The sequence below is a fragment of the Rhinopithecus roxellana genome, chromosome 20 (genome assembly GCF_007565055.1).
Source record: "Rhinopithecus roxellana isolate Shanxi Qingling chromosome 20, ASM756505v1, whole genome shotgun sequence".
Taxonomy (NCBI): domain Eukaryota; kingdom Metazoa; phylum Chordata; class Mammalia; order Primates; family Cercopithecidae; genus Rhinopithecus; species Rhinopithecus roxellana.
The window spans coordinates 81,421,066-81,442,836 of NC_044568.1; the positions used below are offsets into that span (position 1 = coordinate 81,421,066).

General features: G+C 40.4%; 1 protein-coding gene across 1 annotated transcript in view; it reads left to right on the plus strand.

Annotated features, from left to right (window-relative positions):
- Positions 1-3,997: 3,997 nt before the first annotated feature.
- Positions 3,998-21,771, plus strand: part of ERCC4 (ERCC excision repair 4, endonuclease catalytic subunit) — a 33,457-nt gene continuing 15,683 nt past the window's right edge. The window contains exons 1-8 of the mRNA XM_010366558.2: positions 3,998-4,210; positions 6,177-6,357; positions 10,715-10,910; positions 12,192-12,399; positions 15,184-15,364; positions 16,354-16,482; positions 18,386-18,496; positions 19,343-19,940. Of these exons, the coding sequence (XP_010364860.1) occupies positions 4,004-4,210; positions 6,177-6,357; positions 10,715-10,910; positions 12,192-12,399; positions 15,184-15,364; positions 16,354-16,482; positions 18,386-18,496; positions 19,343-19,940 (1,811 nt within the window). The 5' untranslated portion in view covers positions 3,998-4,003. The remainder of the gene's footprint in view (positions 4,211-6,176; positions 6,358-10,714; positions 10,911-12,191; positions 12,400-15,183; positions 15,365-16,353; positions 16,483-18,385; positions 18,497-19,342; positions 19,941-21,771) is intronic.

Genomic DNA, 21,771 nt, shown 5'->3' on the forward strand with positions numbered 1-21,771 from the left:
CCTGTCTTAAAAAAAAAACAAAACAAAAACAAAAAAACAAAAAAACCTTCGCCTTAAATTGAAAGCTTTTACCCAGGGACAAAAGTAAAATGTGTAGACACAACCTGTCACAACTTATAAAAGTCTACTTTCCCAGATACTAACATTTGACATGAAATGCTGCCCACCACATACATTTAAATCTAGAATTCACAGGTGATATTTTTTAGTGCTGATGAAGTATTTATACAGTAGCTGGGAAGTTTTCTTCTTTCATTTTTATTATAAAAGCAATATAAGTTCATGATAAGAAAGTCAAACAGAGCAGAAAGGCATATACTGAAGTACAAAGGTCTGATCCTGAAACCCGCTACTCATTTCGACTCCCCAGAATTAAATTGCTGCGGTTGAGATCTATTTGTTCAGCCGGGCGCGGTGGCTCACGCCTGTAATCCCAGCACTTTCGGAGGCCAAGGCAGGCGGATCACGAGGTCAGGAGATCGAGACCATCCTGGCTAACACGGTGAAACCCTGTTTCTACTAAAAATACAAAAAATTAGCCGGGCGTGGTGGCGGGCGCCTATAGTCCCAGCTACTCGGGAGGCTGAGGCAGGAGAATGGCGTGAACGCGGGAGGCGGAGCTTGCACTGAGCCGAGATGGCGCCACTGCACTCCACTCTGGGCGACAGAGCGAGACTCCACCTCAAAAAAAAAAAAAAAAAAAAAAAAAAGATCTGTTTGTTCTAGGACTTTTCTATGCAATCACATGCAAGTACCATTTACCATTTTGTTTTTATACAAATGGGACCATACTATACATTACTGTTTTGCAACTGCTTTTTTCAGTATACAATAATGCATATTGGGTATCTTTCCATATACAGGTTTTCATGGCTAATATTCTACTTATCAGAGACGCATGAAGAAATTTTAACTACTCTCCTATTCTTGGACATTTAGGAGAAATATCCAAGAAATAACAATAGTCCACACAATGATATAATGAATACACATCTTCATATACAAGCTCCTCACTAGAATATAAGTTCTATGCCTGCTTTGCCCACTAGTAAACTCCCAGCACTTAGAGCAGTGCCTGACACATTGGGTGCCCCATAAACTCTCACCAGATGACTATGTGTATATGTATCTATACATGTATTTAAAATTTCTATGTGAGCCTGTAATCCCAGCACTTTGGGAGGCCGAGACGGGTGGATCACGAGGTCAGGAGATCGAGACCATCCTGGCTAACACGGTAAAACCCCATCTCTACTAAAAAATACAAAAAAAAAAAAAAACTAGCCAGGCGAGGTGGCGGGCGCCTGTAGTCCCAGCTACTCAGGAGGCTGAGGCAGGAGAATGGCGTAAACCCGGGAGGCGGAGCTTGCAGTGAGCTGACATCCGGCCCTGCACTCCAGCCTGGGCGACAGAGCGAGACTCCCTCTCAAAAAAAAAAAAAAAAAAAAAAATTTCTATGTAGAGTGACCAATCGCCTTCCAAAAAGATTATTTCACTGTATACTCGTATGTATAGTTTTTTTGGTTGGTTGGTTGGTTGGTTATTTTGAGACAGAGTTTTGCTTTTGTTGTCCAGGCTGGAGTGCAATGGCGCCATCTCGGCTCACCACAACCTCTGCCTCCTGGGTTCAAGTGATTCTCCTCCCTCAGCCTTAGCTGGGATTACGGGCATGCGCCACCACGCTTGGCTAATTTTTGAATTTTTAGTACAGACGGGGTTCCACCATGTTGGTCAGGCTGGTCTCGAACTCCTGACATCAGGTGATCCGCCCGCCTCCGCCTCCCAAAGTGCTGGGATTACAGGTGTGAGCCACCGCGCCTGGCCCTATCTATAGTTTTTCAGTGTTGTTTTGTTTTGATTAGCTAGGGACGTCATCTGATCAAACAGGCTTAACACAACACAAATTCATTATCTTCCAGTTCTGGGGGTCAGAAGTCCAAAATGGGTGGGTAGAGCTGCAGTCCTCCTGGGAGCCCTAGGAGAGAATCCATCTCCTTGCCTTTTTCAGCTTGGAAGGGCTGCATTGCTTGATGTAGTGCTCCTTCCACATCACTCTGAACTCGGCTTCCTGTCACATCTCTGAATCTGATCCTCCTACTTCTCTTTCTCTTATAAGCACATTTATGAAACATTGAGTCCACCTGGATAATCCACATAATCCCCCCATCTCAAGAACCTTAACATAATCACATCTGCAAATCCCCCTTTGCCACATAAGATAACATGCAGGCTCCAGGGATTAGGATGTGAACATCTTGGGAAGCCAATATTCTGCCTATCACCGCTTGGGAATCAGGTTTGAATTTCAGCCTTGCCATTTCAAGCTTCATTTCCTAAGTACGTGTTGAGTACCCCCATACCACTTCCTGAAATAGATCTAAGAAATTCACTAACTCGCTCCCGTGGCCTCGCCCAAGTTATATAACCTCCCTGCACCTCCATTTTTCTCATTGGCAGAACTGACTAATATCTGCCTCACAGGAAACGCTGTATGTAAAGTGTTTGCAGGCAACCCTTTCCACTTAAACAGCATTCAGGAATTATATGCTATTTTCATCTTGACAAAATGTAAGCAAAATACCAGATTAAGCAGTAAAGAGGTAGAGGAACAGATCCTCTTGGAAATGCCTGGTGTGAATGCAAATTGGTAGAGGCTTTCTAAAGGGCAATGTGGCAATGTGAATGTAATGAAAAGCCTTACAATTTTTTTTCTCTTTATCCCAGTGATTATTCATTTCCAGATGTGTATCTGAAGGCCATGGTTGAATTTACAGACAAAGATGTTTAGTGAAATATTATTTATATTACTGGAGGGGGAAGAAGCAGAAACAGACCAAATGTCCTCTAATAAGCAATTAGATAAGTACACCCACATTATGGAAATCTGATCGGTCATATAAAAGGACTTTGTAAAAGAATATGAAACATCATGTTCAGAAGTCTGCCAAATGTTAATGACAAAGTTGGGGATTTAAATCAGGGATATTAATTATCTCATATCGGTAAAAAAAAAAAAAAAAAACTTGTGTGATGAGAGAATGTGTGTATAGATAGAAAAAAAAAAGGACTAAATAAAATAGATGTCATGATGTTAACAGTGGTTATTTCCACGTAATGGAAACAAGTGGTTTTCATTTTTGCTTACTCGTATTTTCTATTTTCTAATAATAAAGTTGGGGAGTTTCTATACAAAACAATTCCTCTGCTAGTTCCATTATCAGGCATTTCTAGGTATAGAACAAATACTGCGGGATGTGTCCCTCTAGTGGAAGGCGGGACTTTAAAAAATAGTTTATTGTATTGAAGTCTTTTGGAGGCAAACGGGGTCTGACGTTAGTAAAGGATTCTGCTTATTCCACAACCACCGCACTCCAGCCTGGGTAACATATCAACACCCTGTCTCGAAAAAAAAAAAAAAAATTAAAAGAGGGATGGAGACCAATCGCAAAAGGAAGGGCCAAAACTACCCTAGGAAACAGGTGCCACTAACTCTAGGAGCATTTGCAATATTGAGCAGTAACTTTTTCAATTGTCGATGTCGGGGGATCAAGCTCCTTAGGCTTACTTCCCCTCCCCTTGCGTTCTGGCAGCTTGCGTCTACGGTACCAGGGGATGTGGACCCTCAAAGAAGACATGGATGGAGCCTTTTGCCTGCGAGCTACACCGATCCGGAGCGCCACTCCCTCCAAGTGACTCTGAATCTTTGGCTCCACTGGGCTCTTCTTCGGCTGAGTTCGGCCGACGCTTGTCTTCTCAGGCTCGGCTCTCTTCGGCTTTCTGAGAGCACTCTCGTCCTGGCCTCGGCTACTCTTCGGCTGCGTTCGGCCCACGATCGTCTCAGTCTCGGCTCTCCTCGGCTACGTTCGCCTGGTTTTCGTCCTCTCGGACTCGGCTCTCTTCGGTTGAGTTCGGCCTACTCTCGTCTCGGAGTCGGCTGCCCTTCACGCTCGTCTCTGAGTCGGCTCCCTTCGGCTGCGTTCGGCTGCGACCCGGAAGAGCTTCGATGGAGCCGGAGCTGCCGGCTCGACGGACAGCTATGGCGCCACTGCTGGAGTACGAGCGGCAGCTGGTGCTGGAACTGCTCGACACTGACGGGCTGGTAGTGTGCGCGCGCGGGCTCGGCGCGGACCGGCTCCTCTACCACTTTCTCCGGCTGCACTGCCACCCAGCCTGCCTGGTACTGGTGCTCAACACGCAGCCGGCCGAGGAGGTGCGGCCGCGCCGGCACAGGAGTGAGGGAGTGTTGGGGGACTCCTGAGCGGATGCGAGGCCTCTGACAGGGATGGAGGAGCTCTGGGGGGGATTCAGGCCCCTGACACTACGCAGTGACACAGAGAAGGATGTCAAGGGTCCCCAGGGGGATGCAGGTCCCTCACACTGCGGGGACACAGACGTATGGGAGGGGTCGCGAGGAGGATACCGGTCGCTCACACTGTGCAGGCATACTGAGAAGAATTGGAGGGGCCCCGAGAAGGCTGCAGGTCCCTGGCAGGAGTTAAAGAACACTAAGAGGAATGCAAGTCCCTGACACTGTGCGAGGACTCTGGGAGGACAGGGAGGGGTCCCGAGAAGGATGCAAATCTTTGACCAGAGTTCAAAAACATTAAGAGAAGTGGGAGGGGTCCCCAGGGGATGCAGGTACCTGACACTGTGCAGGCACAATGAGACTGATGGAAGGGTTCCCGAGAAGGATGCAATTCCCTGACAACACTAAGAGGGATGGGAGGGGTCCCCAGAAGGATGCAGGTCCCTGACATGGGTGCAAGGGCGTTGAAAGGTGAAGGGGCTCTGAGTGGTAGGAGAGGATCGGAGGTCCCTTCAGGGAAAGGGGAGATGTCGAAAGGAGGATCTGGATAGGAATAACGGGAGAGTCCTGAAGTTGGCCATTAAGGGAGTTTCTGGGGGCAGAAGGATGGTCCCTGAAAGGGAACAGTGATGAAGATGGAAGGGTCTCTGAGGGTGATGGGAAGACATGAAAGGAGATGCTGAGGCTGGAAAAACCCAATAGGGAAAAGGAGGGACCAGGAAATAGGGCATTTACTAAGGCTGTGTTAAGAGGGCCATCGGGTCAGAAAGCGATTGGATCTGGAAGCTGAGGATGTTAGCAAAGGTTAACGACAGTTAAGGAGAATAGAGAACACTGAGAAAGATGGAATGGGGCTACACTTGGGGCTGGGGGATGTTGAGAGGGGACACAGCTTGGGTCTGACAAGTGTGATGATCCCCTAGATAGATCAGGTGGTGAGGAGAAAAATGTCAGCTGAGAAGAGTGACCACAGTCCCTTTGAGGCAGGGACCCTGTTTGATTCATCTGGGTATCCCCAGTGCTTGGCATAGGGACTAAGGCAACATACAGTGCCTAGTAAAAGTGGTTTTAAACTGGGGATGTAAATAAACCAAGCCAAGGGATCCAGTGACATGAGGTCCCTCTAGGATGGATCAGCACAGAACTGATAGTCTAAAACTGATCGGTCTGGGAAAAGGATTCTCTTGTTACCTTCTCATAGAATGCGCTTGGCTACAAACCTGGCTTTGGTGGGAAGTATTTTTTAGGTAACAGAAATCTTTTACTCCAGGCTTTTAAAAGTTTCAGGTTTTGTGTGTGTGTGCATATGTTATTGTAGTTGAGTGCTGATAATGACTGAAGTTCAATTATTCCTTAGTGTAAACCCCAAAACAAGAAAAACCTCATTAAATGTAGACTGGTTGGTTGAAGTTACTATAAAGAAGTAACTTAGGGCCGGGCGCGGTGGCTCAAGCCTGTAATCCCAGCACTTTGGGAGGCCGAGACGGGCGGATCATGAGGTCAGGAGATCGAGACCATCCTGGCTAATACGGTGAAACCCCGTCTCTACTAAAAAATACAAAAAGCTAGCCGGGCGACGAGGCGGGCGCCTGTAGTCCCAGCTACTCGGGAGGCTGAGACAGGAGAATGGTGTGAACCCGGGAGGCGGAGCTTGCAGTGAGCTGAGAGCCGGCCACTGTACTCCAGCCTGGGCAGCAGAGCAAGACTCCGTCTCAAAAAAAAAAAAAAAAAAAAAGAAGTAACTTAGTTTGTATATTCATTATTAAGTTCATTATCTCAGAGAAAGACAGCACATTATTTTAAATATCTGCAACCTAATAAAAACTGCCCTGTGTTAAGTAGCCTACTAATCCAGTTTCATTTGATTTAGGAGTATTTTATCAATCAGCTGAAGATAGAAGGAGTTCAACACCTCCCTCGCCGTGTAACAAATGAAATCACAAGCAACAGTCGCTATGAAGTTTACACACAAGGTGGTGTTATATTTGCAACAAGTAGGATACTTGTGGTTGACTTCTTGACTGATAGAATACCTTCAGATTTAATTACTGGTAAGAATTTGAAATCTTCTTATTTGTATGTAAATTTGTACTTTCTTTTTTTTTTTTAAGTACAATTTCCATTTTATTTTTCTCCAGAGAATAGTCTGTCTTCAGTCTGGAAGGCCTCAGCTCCCTACATGGGCTTTGGTGGGGGTCGTGGAGCAGCGCCCTCAGATCTAAATCGGGGTGGAGTGTTTGGTTCTTGCAGGCTTCCCAAGATCGATTCCTGACTACTTTGTTGTGAACTGCACAACTCACACAGTAATGTAGCTTCACATACAGCTTGGGAAGCACATAAGCATTGAAGACGCTCTCTTCAGAAATGTCCCTGACTGCCGCAGCCTCCACTATGTTTTGAATGACAAATTTCTTAATAGCCTTGTCCTTGGGCACGCCTCAGGCACAGTTCGTGCAGCGAATAGGCTGCACATGGCCGCAGCCCATTTTGGCACGACCGTTGTTCCTTCTTTTCTTTGTTATCTTGGAGGCACAGACCAGAGAGAGCAATTTGTACATTTTTATTTTTGTCTGTCCCCTCTGCTAAACGCTCTACTAGAACCTTCTAGTGGGCACTACTGGAACCTTTTGCTCAACATTGTGCTTCCAGCTTTCAGCCTAATACCTGACACATTGTAGATGCTCAATAAATATCTGTGACCCGAATAGGTAACTAAATGTAAGATTAACTTTTCCTTGTTTTCTAAGCTCTTATTCAGTAAATACTTGCAATTCATTAGCATTTGCTTTTAGAACTTAATCAGATTTGAAATGTTTATAAATAATCTTTGTATATTTCCTAAAATATTTAGTTTTCCTCTTTAAGATTTTTTTGGCATCTGAAATTAAATCAAGTAGTTGCTTGCTTATTTTGAGGAAAAAGTTTTTTAGCTAGAATTAAATAGAAAAGAAATTCATTTTCATTATCCTTTCTAAAACCTTTTCTGATGTCTCCAAAGCTAATGTAGGGGCTGTGCCTCTGTGCCCTCATATTACTCTGTATTTCTCCCCACTCATAGTGCTCACAATACTACATTGTATTTATGTGTTTGTCTGTCTCTCACTCACAAGATAAGCTTAAGCACAAGGAATAAGTTGTTCATCCCAGAGTAAGTAACTAGTACATGGTAGGTACTAAAGATGTATTTGTTGGGTGAATGATGGACGTATGTAGTACTGTGATCATTGGTGAACTTCTGGAGGCAGAGAGACTCTGAAATTCATAATCTTACTTCCCACCATATCTGTCATATTACCCTGAACCTAGATGACCCTCAAGAAAAATTTGATAAATGTGTGAATGAATGCTTCAATGGTAAACCGATTGAAGAAGTTTGGTTACTCTTTTATAACTTTTATAATTGTTATAAACAGTATCATAGGCTCACCTGATTTTGAATGCTAACACCCTGCTTACAAAGCAAGCTTCTTAACTTTCATTAACCCCAGTTTTCTCATTAAGAAAACTGTCTCCTAAATTCATTATAAGGATTAAGTTAATAAAATAATTGCTTAGTCTAGTGCCTGGTACACAACAAACTCTTAGTAACTGATACCAAATAAAATTGGCCTTTTATAACCAGAAATCTTGATACACCAGTCTTTTACTGTTTGCTGCTTTCTTATAAGCTTGGTTTTACTTTATTTTTTAAATTGATTAAAAAAAATTTCTGTTTTGTGTTTGAAACTACCACTAGGTGTCAGTAATACTCTGTGACTTTCAGTTACAGTGCAACCTAATCAGGCAGAGAGCATGTGAATCTATGCAGTGTTGAAGTCTGGCTTATATGTAGCTCCTAATGAAAAATGCCAAATTCCCTCTTCCTTTCTGATCAAAGCCCAGCCAGTAATGAAGCTGAAGCTGTTACTGATGCTTGGCTGAGTGGAATGTAAATGAATGCCAAAAATGACTTATTTCTAGTTCTTTCATCCCCTGGAATCATCCCCCAGGACTGACCAAAGGGCAGTCCATGAAGTGCAGGTGACCCTCTGGAAAGGCTGAATCCCCCAGCCCCAGCTTCTTCACCTGTCACTACCCATTATTCCCACCACACCCAACCCTGGGAGTCCCTACTAACCAGAACTCCTAACACGTGGGAGAACTGTGTAAATACCCGCTAAGATTGTACTTGGAAAAGAACAGGACAGGAGGATGCTTTCATTACCAAAATGACCCTGACATCTCCAGACGGAACTAAGAACACACTTTCTGGGGATTATATATGTGTTTTTCACTTACACTTTAGATTGGTGTACCCAGTTCTGTGCCCCCACCTTACATTCATTCAACAAATGTTTAACTCACTGAGGGTCCCTTGCGTGGCAGGAAGGGTGCTGAAGATAGACAGATGAATGGGACAGTATGGTGACCTTGTGAGTTAGACTGCTTCTGGGTTTGAGTTCTCTTCATCTCATACCAGCTGTGTATTTTTAGGCAAGTTTCTTAATGTCTCTATGCCTCAGCTTATTCACCCATACATTGGTGATAAAGATAGTACCTTCCTTCTAGGATTGTCAGGGTGAAATGAAATGCTGTATGTAAAATACTTGGTATCATGGCACATAGTCAGCATTCTATGATCTCTATGATCTCTGTCTGGTGGTGTTACGATGTTCCTGTTCTCGGGCAGTTTAGTGGAGGAGACAGATAAGTAAAGAAGTAATTATAGTACAGTAAGAGGTACGAAATGTTATAGGAACAAAAAAAATCTATAGTAGGCTTTTGTGGGACGAAAACTCCTTCCAAAAACCCAACCTGCTTCTATTATTTTTATTTTTATTTTTTGAAAAAGTGGTGTCTTGAGTTGGTGTGACTAAATAGAATACCATGATTTTACATGGGATTTGGAATCTTCAGCCTCCCTCTTACTTGCTGGATGACCTTGGTCAAGTTGCTTCCCTTCCTTGGTCTCGTCATGATACCTACTGCATGGAATTATCATGAGAATTAAATGAAATAAAAATCTATAGAAACACCTCACCCAGTTACCTGGGATGTAGTATTAGTTCTCTTCTTCCTCCTGGGTTCCAACCAAACTAAAGACAACTTTTTGGAGCACAACATTTTCTTAAATTGAGTTGCTCCTTTTCTTTAGAAGTTCATTTTTATTATTCTTGACTTTATGTAATATTTCACTCCAGGCTAACAAAATGCGGCCTCTTAGAGTCTTTGGGAAGGCCAACCAACTAGGTATAGAATATCTTCTGAGTAGTAAATTAGTTATGTGCATGTATTGGGGAGTTATTGAAAATCCTTTGTCTATAAATTCCTAAATAACACTATTAATTTTTCCCATATTTGAAAGATAATTAGCTGAGCTAGAGTAAATTTTAGCTCCGTCTACCTCTATCCAAAACTTAAACATTAAAATAGTAAAATCTGAGTTTACTGAACTATGAGAAGGGTCGTAAATCACTGTTAGTGTCATTGTCCAGACCCTTCCAGATATGAAAACTGGATCAAAAGCATGCAAGCACATTTTCCCAAATATATGTAAGGTAACCAACTTGATTTAGGTCTAAAAGACAGACTCATCATGGAGTAATTGAGGTTTTGATCTAGAAAGGATGTCTGTATGACTTTATGTCATCTCATGTTTCTCCCTAACTTAGCACTCATCACTGCATCAGATGACGCAATGTGTATGAAAGATCTGGGTCAGTAGTCTCATTTCATAAATAATGAAGCATGTATAATTGTTCTTATTTTTGAGATTCAGAGGTGTTATCATCACACACACACCCCCAGAGACACATATTAAATATGTCGATTGAAGGCTTTTGTTTTAAATGGATCAGTTGACCTCTGAATTGACTATCTTCTGATTCTGAAAATTGAATTCATCTAATAGGTGATACAGATGTTGTCCAGACTTCTAAACTGTGGCTATTTTGTATAGTCCACATCTGATTCATATATTTTTTTAAAAAATTCTTGACCTACTTTGCTTTCAGAAATTCTTCCCCTAACATGCCAGAAACACCCCACCCCAGGGCCTGTGCCCTCACTGTCCCCTCAGCCTGGCAGTCTGGAACTCTCTTGGCCCAGATGGTCACAAGGCTCCATCCAGCCTTCATTCAGATATCACATTGGTGAAACCACCCCTGATACATACTCCCTCTCCTCCTTCTCTCATTTTTTCTTGTCAGCACTTGTAACATACTAAATATTTTACTTATTTATATTGTTTATAGTCAATTCCTTGAGGACAGGAATTTATGTCTGTTCTGTGCGTGGCTATATGCCCAGTCTAGAATGGTGCTTGTTCGTTCTCATGTAGGTCCTTAAGAAAAATGTGATGAATGAATGGAAATGAGCATAAAAATTACCTACTTGTTCTGTAATTTAAATTACGTTTCTCCCTCTCAGGCATCTTGGTGTATAGAGCCCACAGAATAATCGAGTCTTGTCAAGAAGCATTCATCTTGCGCCTCTTTCGCCAGAAAAACAAACGTGGTTTTATTAAAGCTTTCACAGACAATGCTGTTGCCTTTGATACTGGTTTTTGTCATGTGGAAAGAGTGATGAGAAATCTTTTTGTGAGGAAACTGTATCTGTGGCCAAGGTAAAGAACATTTATGTGACAAATAATGATGACGTTATTTGTCATCTTTTTTTGTGAGACCTACTGTAACTTAGTTGCACTTTGATGTAATATAATGTAACATTCATTGTAATTTTGTTTGATAAAACCTAGTCAGGTTTGTAACAAACATATCCAACTATAAATATGTATGCACCAAGTTTCTGATTTTATTTAAGTCGAGAGCAATTTGAGGGTTACTTTTCTGCTGATCTATCAAATCCATCCAGGACAGCCACTTGATTCTTTCTTATACATTTAGTGAAACTCCCAGGGATCTAGAGACCCACATATACAACAGCTTTAGGTGTACTGCAGATTTATTGGCTAAGAGTACCACTTCTGCTTTGAAAATTACTCAACAGGGAAATAAAGCACATAGATTTTGAAGAAGTTTTGTTAATTTCTAGGAATAACATTAAGGTTTCAGTTTTCAAACATTTTTGCAACCTATGCTACCATGTATTTTGGTTATAATATATGTTATTTTAAGAGTAGTTGTACACCGGGTGCAGTGGCTCACGCCTGTAATCCCAGCACTTTGGGAGGCCAAGGCAGGCGGATCACCTGAGGTCAGGAGTTCGAGACCAGCCTGGTCAACATGGTGAAACCCCGTCTCTACTAAAAATACAAAAATTAGCCGGGCGCGTTGGCGCATGCCTGTAATCCCAGCTACTTAGGGAGGCTGAGGCAGGAAAATCACTTGAACCCAGGAGGCAGAGGTTGCAGTGAGCCGAGATTGCGCCATTGCATTCCAGACTGGGCAACGAACGAAACTCTGTCTCAAAAACAAAACAAAACAAACAAGCAAAAAAAGGGTAGTTATAGTATTTTTTACTTTGTTGATTATACCTTGTTTTGGGAGTCAACAAACTCTTCCTGTAAATGGCCAGGTAGTAAATGTTTTGGGCTTTGCAGGCCATACAGACTATCACAATTACTCAACTCTGTTATTGCCCAAAACCAACTATAGAGTGCTTACATAAGTAATGGGTGTGACTGCATTCCAATGAGACTATAAAAACAGGTACAGGATTTGGCCCAGACCGTAGTTTGCCGACCCTTGCCTTATCTGAATAATACAGTACTTCTGTTTATTGAGGTTCAAAGTGTTTTTGAAAGCGTTGTTTTGCTTTTCATTTGTTTGTTGTTTCGCTTTTCGTGTTGTTTGTAGCATTTATAAAAATGGAGTGTTAATCCAAGACCAGAAATATATAGCTGCTGAAACTCTAGAAAATTGTTGAAAAATATTTGTCTCTTTAGGTTCCATGTAGCAGTAAACTCATTTTTAGAACAGCACAAACCTGAAGTTGTAGAAATCCATGTTTCCATGACACCTGCCATGCTTGCTATACAGACTGCTATACTGGACATTTTAAATGCATGTCTAAAGGAACTAAAATGCCACAACCCATCGCTTGAAGTGGAAGATTTATCTTTAGAAAATGCTATTGGAAAACCTTTTGACAAGGTACTGTTTTTCCTTTTAAGCACAGTTTATTATGTTGTAATTTTAAAGAATGCAAGTTATTTTAATATTTGCAATGTTGTTAATAGGAATTGCTGTTATTTAAGAATAAGATTGGAGGTCATTTAAAACATAGCTTCTTTGGTTTACTGGAAAGTAATGATTTATAGTAAAATATGAGGAGTGGCATATAAGCATCACTCTGACTTTTGCAGTTATGTAGTAATTATCTCTTATTGTAACTATAATCAAGAAGAAAATAAATAACTTTTTTTACTTTGAAGTGACAACATTTGGATATCTACAGGTAGAAGAGTTTTATATAAGAATGCTCCAGGCCGGGCCCGGTGGCTCAAGCCTGTAATCCCAGCACTTTGGGAGGCCGAGACGGGCGGATCACAAGGTCAGGAGATCGAGACCATGGTGAAACCCCGTCTCTACTAAAAATACAAAAAATTAGCCGGGCGTGGTGGCGGGCGCCTGTAGTCCCAGCTACTCAGGAGGCTGAGGCAGGAGAATAGTGTGAACCCGGGAGGCGGAGCTTGCAGTGAGCCGAGATTGCGCCACTGCACTCCAGCCTGGGCGACAGAGCGAGACTCCGTCTCAAAAAAAAAAAAAAAAAAAAAAAAAAAAAAAAAGAATGCTCCATAATTGTACATGAATTTATGATCTCTTTTATGGAATAAAAAATAATTTGGATGAGTTTTCATTACTGAGGAGTGTGAAACTTGCTCTTTCTTAAAATTACATTCTGAATTGGGGAGATGGGAAGACATCAGTTCCAGGAATTTTTATTCTAATTTTTTTATTATAGATTAATATTGCAGATATATAAATGTCTACTTTTTCATTATAGATCAATATTATTACAGATACATAAATGTCTAGTAGTGAACTGGAGATCCAGAAAATGCTGACCTTTTAGAAATTCTTGGCAGCTTTTTTGTCATATTCTGGTAGAAAAAGTTCCTGTCTTTTAAACTCTGAATCAATCTCTGTGTCACTGGAAATAATGCATGGCGATTATAAAAAAGGAAAAATTTAACTTCTTATTTCTCTGATTCTTCAAAAAAGTCCGTTGACTGTGAAATATTGATACATAAAACTAATTTTATATATTTTGTTTTCCTCTGTGCTTAAAGTTTTTTATAATTTAGTCCATGATGATTTTTTTTAATCCCACACAATCTTTTAATAGAATGTATATAGCCCTAGAAAAATAAAATCGTAACCTAACATGTTTCACACTAAATTTCTGTTGATTATCCCCCTGGTTAGTAACAGTCACTTCATTGTTTTAGATATTCTTTTAGTAACCATATCTAAATATAGATATCGCATGTGTCTTGTTAAAGTATTTAAGGTTTTGTAGATAATTTTACAAAAGTGGCATGTAGTTACATATCCCAGTTTGTTCAGGACAGTCCTAGTATCTACCTGTTGTCCTGGAATGATTATAAATAGTGTACCAGTTCTTTTTCCACAAGTGTCCTGGTTTAGACAATAAACTATATGGTCATCCAGATACTACTGTACTCATTATTAAATTTGTTAGATAAGATTCCATGCAGTGGTACTGCTTTTACATCAGGCTACAAATCTCTGATAAAAAAATTGGATAATTCTTACCTAAAAAGTTACAGAATCAGTCTGTGAAGGAAACATACATGTACATAGCTGTGGATATGTAGGTACGTGCATAGTATATACATAAAGCTGTTCTTTGTTTTAGACAGCATTTTGGAATCTTAAAAAATAATCAGCCAGGCGCGGTGGCTCACGCCTGTAATCCCAGCGCTCTGGGATGCCAAGGAGGGCGGATCATGAGGTCAGGAGATGGAGACCATCCTGGCTAACATGGTGAAATCTCGTCTCTACTGAAAATACAAAAAATTAACTGGGCGTGGTGGCAATGCCTGTAGTCCCAGCTACTTGGGAGGGTGAGGCAGAATCGCTTGAACCTGGGAGGCGGAGGTTGCAGTGAGCCGAGATTGTGCCGCTGCACTCCAGCCAGGCGACAGAACGAGACTCCATCTCAAAATAATACTACTACTGCTAATAATAATCAAACTTAGTCCATTGTTAATTTAACAAATATTTTCCTATCATGAATCCACTTTAGAAAAAACACTAAAGAAATTTTTACATCAGCAAGGTATGTTGTTATTTAATTTAGTAATTGTTATTTAATTTGTACGTGAGCATCAAACTAAATTTTTCATTTCTTGGTTATACCTTATTTTAAGGTCAAAAAACTTGATACTCATGTACAAATTAAATAACAATGTATCTTAATTTGTTAGTAAGTCATGGTGCTTGGTTTATGCCCTCTGCTTGGTCCATTTGGATCCCATGTCTTTATCCATCCAGGATAGTCAGAGTCAAACATGGCAGGAATTGAACATATCTGAGCTACATGCTTAGAGTCTGTTCATAAAAACAAATAATTGATTATCTGATGTTTATCAGGTCTTTTCTTTCCTTACAGTAATATATATTTGGATAATGATAGATTGACTCTATCTGATCATAAAGATTCTAACAGTAAGACATTCTTCTACATTTGAAAATTTAAACATTGTTATTAGAATTTTATTAACTGAAATGTTCTAGCTACTTCCTTGAATAATGTTTGGGGTTTTCTATTGTAGTAAAATATATATGACATAAAATTTACCATTTTAACCATTTTTAGTTATACAGGAAATAATCCTTTTGAAAATATGATTTGTATTAAGAATAACTATACTTAACATATTTTAGCAATACCCAATTTTATTCTTTTAGACAATCCGCCACTATCTGGATCCTTTGTGGCACCAGCTTGGAGCCAAGACTAAATCCTTAGTTCAGGATTTGAAGATACTACGAACTTTGCTGCAGTATCTCTCTCAGTATGATTGTGTCACATTTCTTAATCTTCTGGAATCTCTGAGAGCAACGGAAAAAGCTTTTGGTCAGAATTCAGGTGAGAGATTAAAATACTAATAATATTCTAAGAGCTGATTTGAATAAAGTGTTAGGTTTTAGGGGGAATCAGGTGTGAAAAGTACTATATTCAACTATATGTGATACTGAGATTTCAAATTATGTTTTATGTTCATAGCACAAAGATGTAAGTTTTATTGATAGCTAATGTTTCCGCCTACTTAACGTCTGTTCTGTGTAATAATAAATATTCATATCCGTTCTGGGCAATTTTATTTCTAGAAAAGACTGTGTGTAGTACAGGCAGTCCTCAACTTAGAAATAGGTTGTGTTCTGAAAGTTTAGTTGTTAAGAACTTAAAATTCATTTCCCTCAAAGCCAAAAAGCAAGGGAGTATGGGGTTTCCATCAGCCAGAGTGCCAACGACTGAAGAGCAGAAGAGATTTGTAGGGGAATATACATATACAGCTGGCCACCATCTTGTTTTGCTACCACTGCTTTGGCCTCTGCCACTGTTTGACCAGACCAGCGGTTTCCAAAGTGTGGTCTGTGAACCCCTGGGGTCAAGATTTAATACAGTTAATAATTTTGATGCTTCTTTAGGGACATTCTTAAGTGATGAATTGCGGAAGCATGACAGTAAAGAATGCAGTGAATGCCAGTACACTTTAATGGCACTGCCTTGGTTCGTGCTACGGCACCAGCAGTATTACCCAGCATTGCTTTTACACCATCACTGGAAATGTCAACACAGTGAAAAAAGTCAAATAATGTCATAGTATTGTTAGGAGAAAAGTTTTGACATCACACAGCCCTGAAAACATCTTGGGGACCCCCGGGAGTTCATGGACCACACCCAGAAAACCACTGGTCTAGCCGAACAGTGAGAGATCACAATAGTGGGAGGAGGTGTGATTGGTAGGAAAACAGGATGGCAGCCGGTTACATATGTAGGTCATGTGACCATCAGAGACTATTTTAAATTAACCGTAAATTGATGGCACTTTTTCTTTTAACTTTTCATATTAGGTTGGCTGTTTCTTGACTCCAGCACCTCGATGTTTGTAAATGCTCGAGCAAGGGTTTATCATCTTCCAGATGCCAAAATGAGTAAAAAAGGCAAAATATCTGAAAAAATGGAAATTAAAGAAGGGCAAGGTATCTTGTAGGGTTAAGTCTTTAAATGTGTCTTTTATTTCAGTATTTGGTATAGATATTTAAAGCGCAATTTAGTCTCCTTTGGCCATGTGAAAAGTGTGTTCCTTGATGATAAATGTATGTATGTTTGTTATATGTAACATGTAATGTATGTGTGAAGTATATGTGTGAAGTATATGTGTAATGTATGTCGAAGTATACAGCATGACAAGTCTTGGAATCTATTTTCCAGGGGTTCCAAATAACAAATGCCAAATATCGATCAAAAGTATGCTATATAAAGAACTATTTATTGATTTTTTTTAAACTTCAAAGTAATTATTATTTCTGAGTTAGGGTGAGGTTGGGGCATGGTGGCGCACACCTGTAATACCAGCCCTTTGGGAGGCCGAGGCAGGAGGATTGCTTGAGCCCAGGAATTCAAGACCATCCTGGGCAACAAAGCAAGACTCCATCTCTACAAAAAAAACGTTAAGACCAGGCACAGTGACTCATGTCTGTAATTCCAGGACTTTGGGAGGCCAAGGCAGGCAGATCACCTGAGGTCAGGAGTTTGAGACCAGCCTGGCCAACATGGTGAAACCTGGTCTCTTATTAAAAATACCAAAAATTAGCCAGGCATGGTGGCGGGCACCTGTAATCCCAGCTACTCGGGAGGCAGCGACAGGAGAATCACTTGAACCCAGGAGGCAGAGGTTGCAGTGAGCTGAGATCGCACCACTGCACTCCAACCTGGACAACAGAGTAAGACTCCGTCTCAAAAAAAAAAAAAAAAAAAAAAAAACCAAAAAAAAAACCTTTGAAAGTAGCCTGGCGAGGTGATGTGCACTTACCATCTCAGGTATCTGAGAGGCTAAGGTGAGCCCAGGAGTTCAGGGTTACACCAAGATAGCATCATACCACTGTACTCCAGCCTTGGTGACAGAGTATGACTGTGTCTCAAAACTAATAAATAAAGTCAGGGTAGAATATTTGAATATCCTTTTTAATGTTTAAGCAACATAAATATACTAGAATGAGGCAAATATGGGTTTTATTCCAGCATCTATCTAGTGATATCGTAAATATCACTGGGTTTTTAAGGCATGGGATAGGGTTAATGCCTGCTTTCTGCCTAGTTTAAAGATCTGTTTCAAAACTTAATTGTGGCCAGGCACAGTGGCTCATGCCTGTAATCGCAGAACTTTGGAAGCCAAGGCAGGCGGATCACCTGAGGTCAGGAGTTCAAGACTAGCCTGACCAACATGGTGAAACCCTGTCTCTACTGAAAATACAAAATTAGCCAGGAGTGGTGGCACGTGCCTGTAATCCCAGCTACTTGGGAGTCTGAGGCAGGAGAATCGCTTGAACCCAGGAGGCAGAGGTTGCAATGAGCCAGGATCATGCCATTGCCTCCAGCCTGGGCAGCAAAAGTGAAACTTCGTCTTAAAAAAAAAAACCTTTTTAAAGAAAACATAATTAAATATATTATTGATGTGTGTGTGTTTGAATACTTATAGAAACAAAAAAATTAATTGTTGTCTCCTTTTATCCATGTTCAGGATTGTGAAAGTCGTGGGGATTTTAGAAATAATAAATACTGTCACTCTGTACCGATGCCTTTATTTTGTATAGCTGCTTATATACAGTGTCAACAGAAACAACTAACACAGAATGGTCTCTCATTAGTGACCATGCATGTAACTTTCTACTAAGGCATTTTGAAAGCCATATTAATGATTTGAAGTATCTTTCATTTAGTAGATCTTTTTCAGAAAAGCAGAGTCCATCTATCATTATAAAGAAAGCTTAAATAAATGGGCATATGTACTGATGCTTGTGTTATCTGTTGTTTTAAAAGCCTTTAGAAGACTTCATGGGTAAATATTATCACATAGAATGGGATATTTTTATTTCTCTACAGAAGCAAAAAAGGAACTGGTCCTAGAAAGCAACCCAAAGTGGGAGGCACTGGCAGAAGTATTAAAAGAAATTGAGGCAGAAAATAAGGAGAGTGAAGCTCTTGGTGGTCCAGGTAGGAAAAAAGGAGATGAAAACATTTGCTTTCAAAATCTATCAAATGAGTCCTGATTTAATTAGCTCTTTAAAAGTAGTTCAAGACGAGCCTGACCAAAATGGTGAAACCCTTCTCTATTTTAAAACCCTGCTATTTTATCTATAAAATGTAGACAAATAAATGGCAAATGAACACTGGGATCCTAGTGGCAACCTCATTTCTGTTCATTTGATGTCATTTTCTCCAGGTTGAATCATTGTATATTCATGAAAGCTTTTCATGAAGCCTTTTTCACTAGTTGGGTTCTTAGAACTTCTATTTACAGATTGAGCTAATCTCTACACATATTCACCAAGCTCTAAATCTGGAATCCCAAAGGAATAAACTAATGGGTCTCCTGTTTTATATCCTCAGCCAAGTATCTTTCCGAAGAAGCCTCGACTCTTCTATTACTTTAATATGTAATGAGCCGACACAAACGGAAGGCATTGTCTACATTGGCAAAGGAGACCAAGACAATTCACAGAGGAGGAAAAAGCCATTTGGAATTAATTTAGGCATATATAAGACCCTCTGAAAAAAAAATTAAAAAGAACTTCTTTAAAGCCACCTTTATACCACAGTTGTACTTTCATAAGATTAAGTAGTCTGGCTTCAACTTTACTGAAAAGATTTAAGTAATCTTGCCAGAGAGGAGAAAGCATGTGATCAATACCTAAGACCCTTTATAAATAGTTTGCAAATTGTGGATCTTTGATACCAACGGGTAAGATGTCTTCCCTTCAGGTGAAGGAATAAGGGGACACAGGGAAACTAGGAGGACAAGTGAGGTAATAGTAACATAATGCTGTTTTCTGTTTTCAGGTCAAGTACTGATATGTGCAAGTGATGACCGAACATGTTCCCAGCTGAGAGACTATATCACTCTTGGAGCAGAGGCTTTCTTACTGAGGCTCTACAGGAAAACCTTTGAGAAGGATAGCAAAGCTGAAGAAATCTGGATGAAATTTAGGAAGGAAGACAGTTCAAAGAGAATTAGGAAATCTCACAAAAGACCCAAAGACCCCCAAAACAAAGAACGAGCTTCTGCCAAAGAAAGAACCCTGAAAAAAAAAAAACCGAAGTTGACCTTAACTCAAATGGTAGGAAAACCTGAGGAACTGCGAGAGGAAGGAGATGTCGAGGAAGGATATTGTCGAGAAATAAGCAGTAGCCCAGAAAGCTGCCTGGAAGAAATTAAGCATGAAGAATTTGATGTAAATTTGTCATCGGATGCTGCTTATGGAATCCTGAAAGAACCCCTCACTATCATCCATCCGCTTCTGGGCTGTAGCGACCCCTATGCTCTGACAAGGGTACTCCATGAAGTGGAACCAAGATACGTGGTTCTTTATGACGCAGAGCTAACCTTTGTTCGACAGCTTGAAATTTATAGGGCAAGTAGGCCTGGGAAACCTCTGAGGCAAGTTATAAAGAATCAAAGCTTTCAGTTGCACAGTTCTTTAGGATTTAACCCAGAAACTGTACCAGTTGCATGTTAAGTTTTGTTTAATATCCGTTACGATGCTGCTTGTGTTTATGAAACCTTATTTTGCTTCCTGATGAATCTGGGAGGTTGGATAGGAAGGATGTCAAGTGTCACAGCAGGACGACAAACCAAGGGGACTGCTCACGTTCTCATTACGTGCTGCTGTGCGTTCTGGCCTTTATTCTTTGGGCATTGACTTGCAGCATATGGGGTGCTGTGTCTGAAAAAGTCTAAGAAATGCGTAATCTAATTTCTACCAAAAATTAATATAACTGTGACTTGGCTAAGTAATTTTAATCTTCTAAAATGTCTTTTCTATAAATTTTAAAAAATGACTCTAAATTACATCCACATAAAACTGAAGTGTTGGGGGAATTACTGTACCAGGTTTACTTGAGTTTCAAGAAATATCAGATAAAACATCTACAGAAATATCAGATGAGAAAATGATGCCTCCCAAAGAAGATAGTGTTCTGGCTTTCCAATTATCTGAGGGGAAATAAACAGCAAAATTAATATCCTGAACTCAGTCTGAACCAAAAACGGAGCCAAAAGAAACCTTCCCCTAGCATTTTAACTAACACAGCCTTTCAGAGTAGAGATGAATGGAGGAGCTGGATCAGAAATAATGCAGGATGAAGAGATTAGATGAGGCTGGTAAAATAATTATAGGCTGGTAAATTTTTTGTACTTTGCTGCTGATCAACTTTGTAGATAGCTTATGTACACCAAGCTTCTTTCTTGCCTGAGAACAGATTAGTGTGATATTTGGGAGCAAAATGTTAGAATCAGAAGGGACCTGGGAGTTCAACCACTTACTCTGTCAACGGGAAACTGAGGCCCAGAAATGGTGACTTGGCCTTGGCCACATGACACATCCGTGGGAGAACTGAGTCTCTGGACTCATTACCCAGTGATCTTTTCTCTGTTTACACTTCAAAGAATTATCATCTAGGAAGAGAACAGCTGAAAGAAAAACCAAGGGTCAAAAAGGAAAATAGCTTTGGCTGAAGGTGAAGCAAAGGGACAGAGGAGGTGCTCAATTCAGCTCTCTTAGCAACAAACAAGATGGAAAAGCAGGACTTTTCTCTTTTTTTTTTTCTTTTTTCCTTTTTCTTTTTTTTTTTTGAGACAGAGTTTTGCCCAGATGCCCAGACTGGAGTGCAGTGTTGCAATCACGGCTCACTGCAGCCTCAACACCTCCCCCATTCCCTGACTCACGTGATCCTCCCACATCAGCCCCAGGTGGCTGGGACTACAGGCATGTGCCACCATGCTCAACTCTTTTTTTTTTTTTTTTTTTCTGTGGAGATGGGGTCTCACTATATTACCCAGGCTGATCTTCTGGGCTCAAGTGATCCTCCCACCTCAGTCTCCCAAAGTGCTGGGATTACAGGTGTGAGCCACCATGCCCAGCCTAAAAAGCAGGCCTTTTCTAAGAGAAAGTAGATCAAATTATTCTTTGAGATGCCTGATATAATCCGTATGTCTTCTATGCCCGTGTATTTATATAAAATGTGTGACTGCTGTGTTCTGTTAAGACATGAATAAAAAAAAAAGTTCATAGGCTGGCTTTCATAACTTTCATAACATACTACCCAATTTTTTCAACAATTGTTTGGCAGAGGTGCAAAGGAAGAATTGGAGAAGCCTCTAAAATTTGTGTTTTTTTAATTTGTTTATAGTTATGAGGAAAGAACTATTCTATCCCTCTAGTTATATTTCAATGTTTACCTAAACTCTTTTCTTCCTTTTGGCAAAAGAA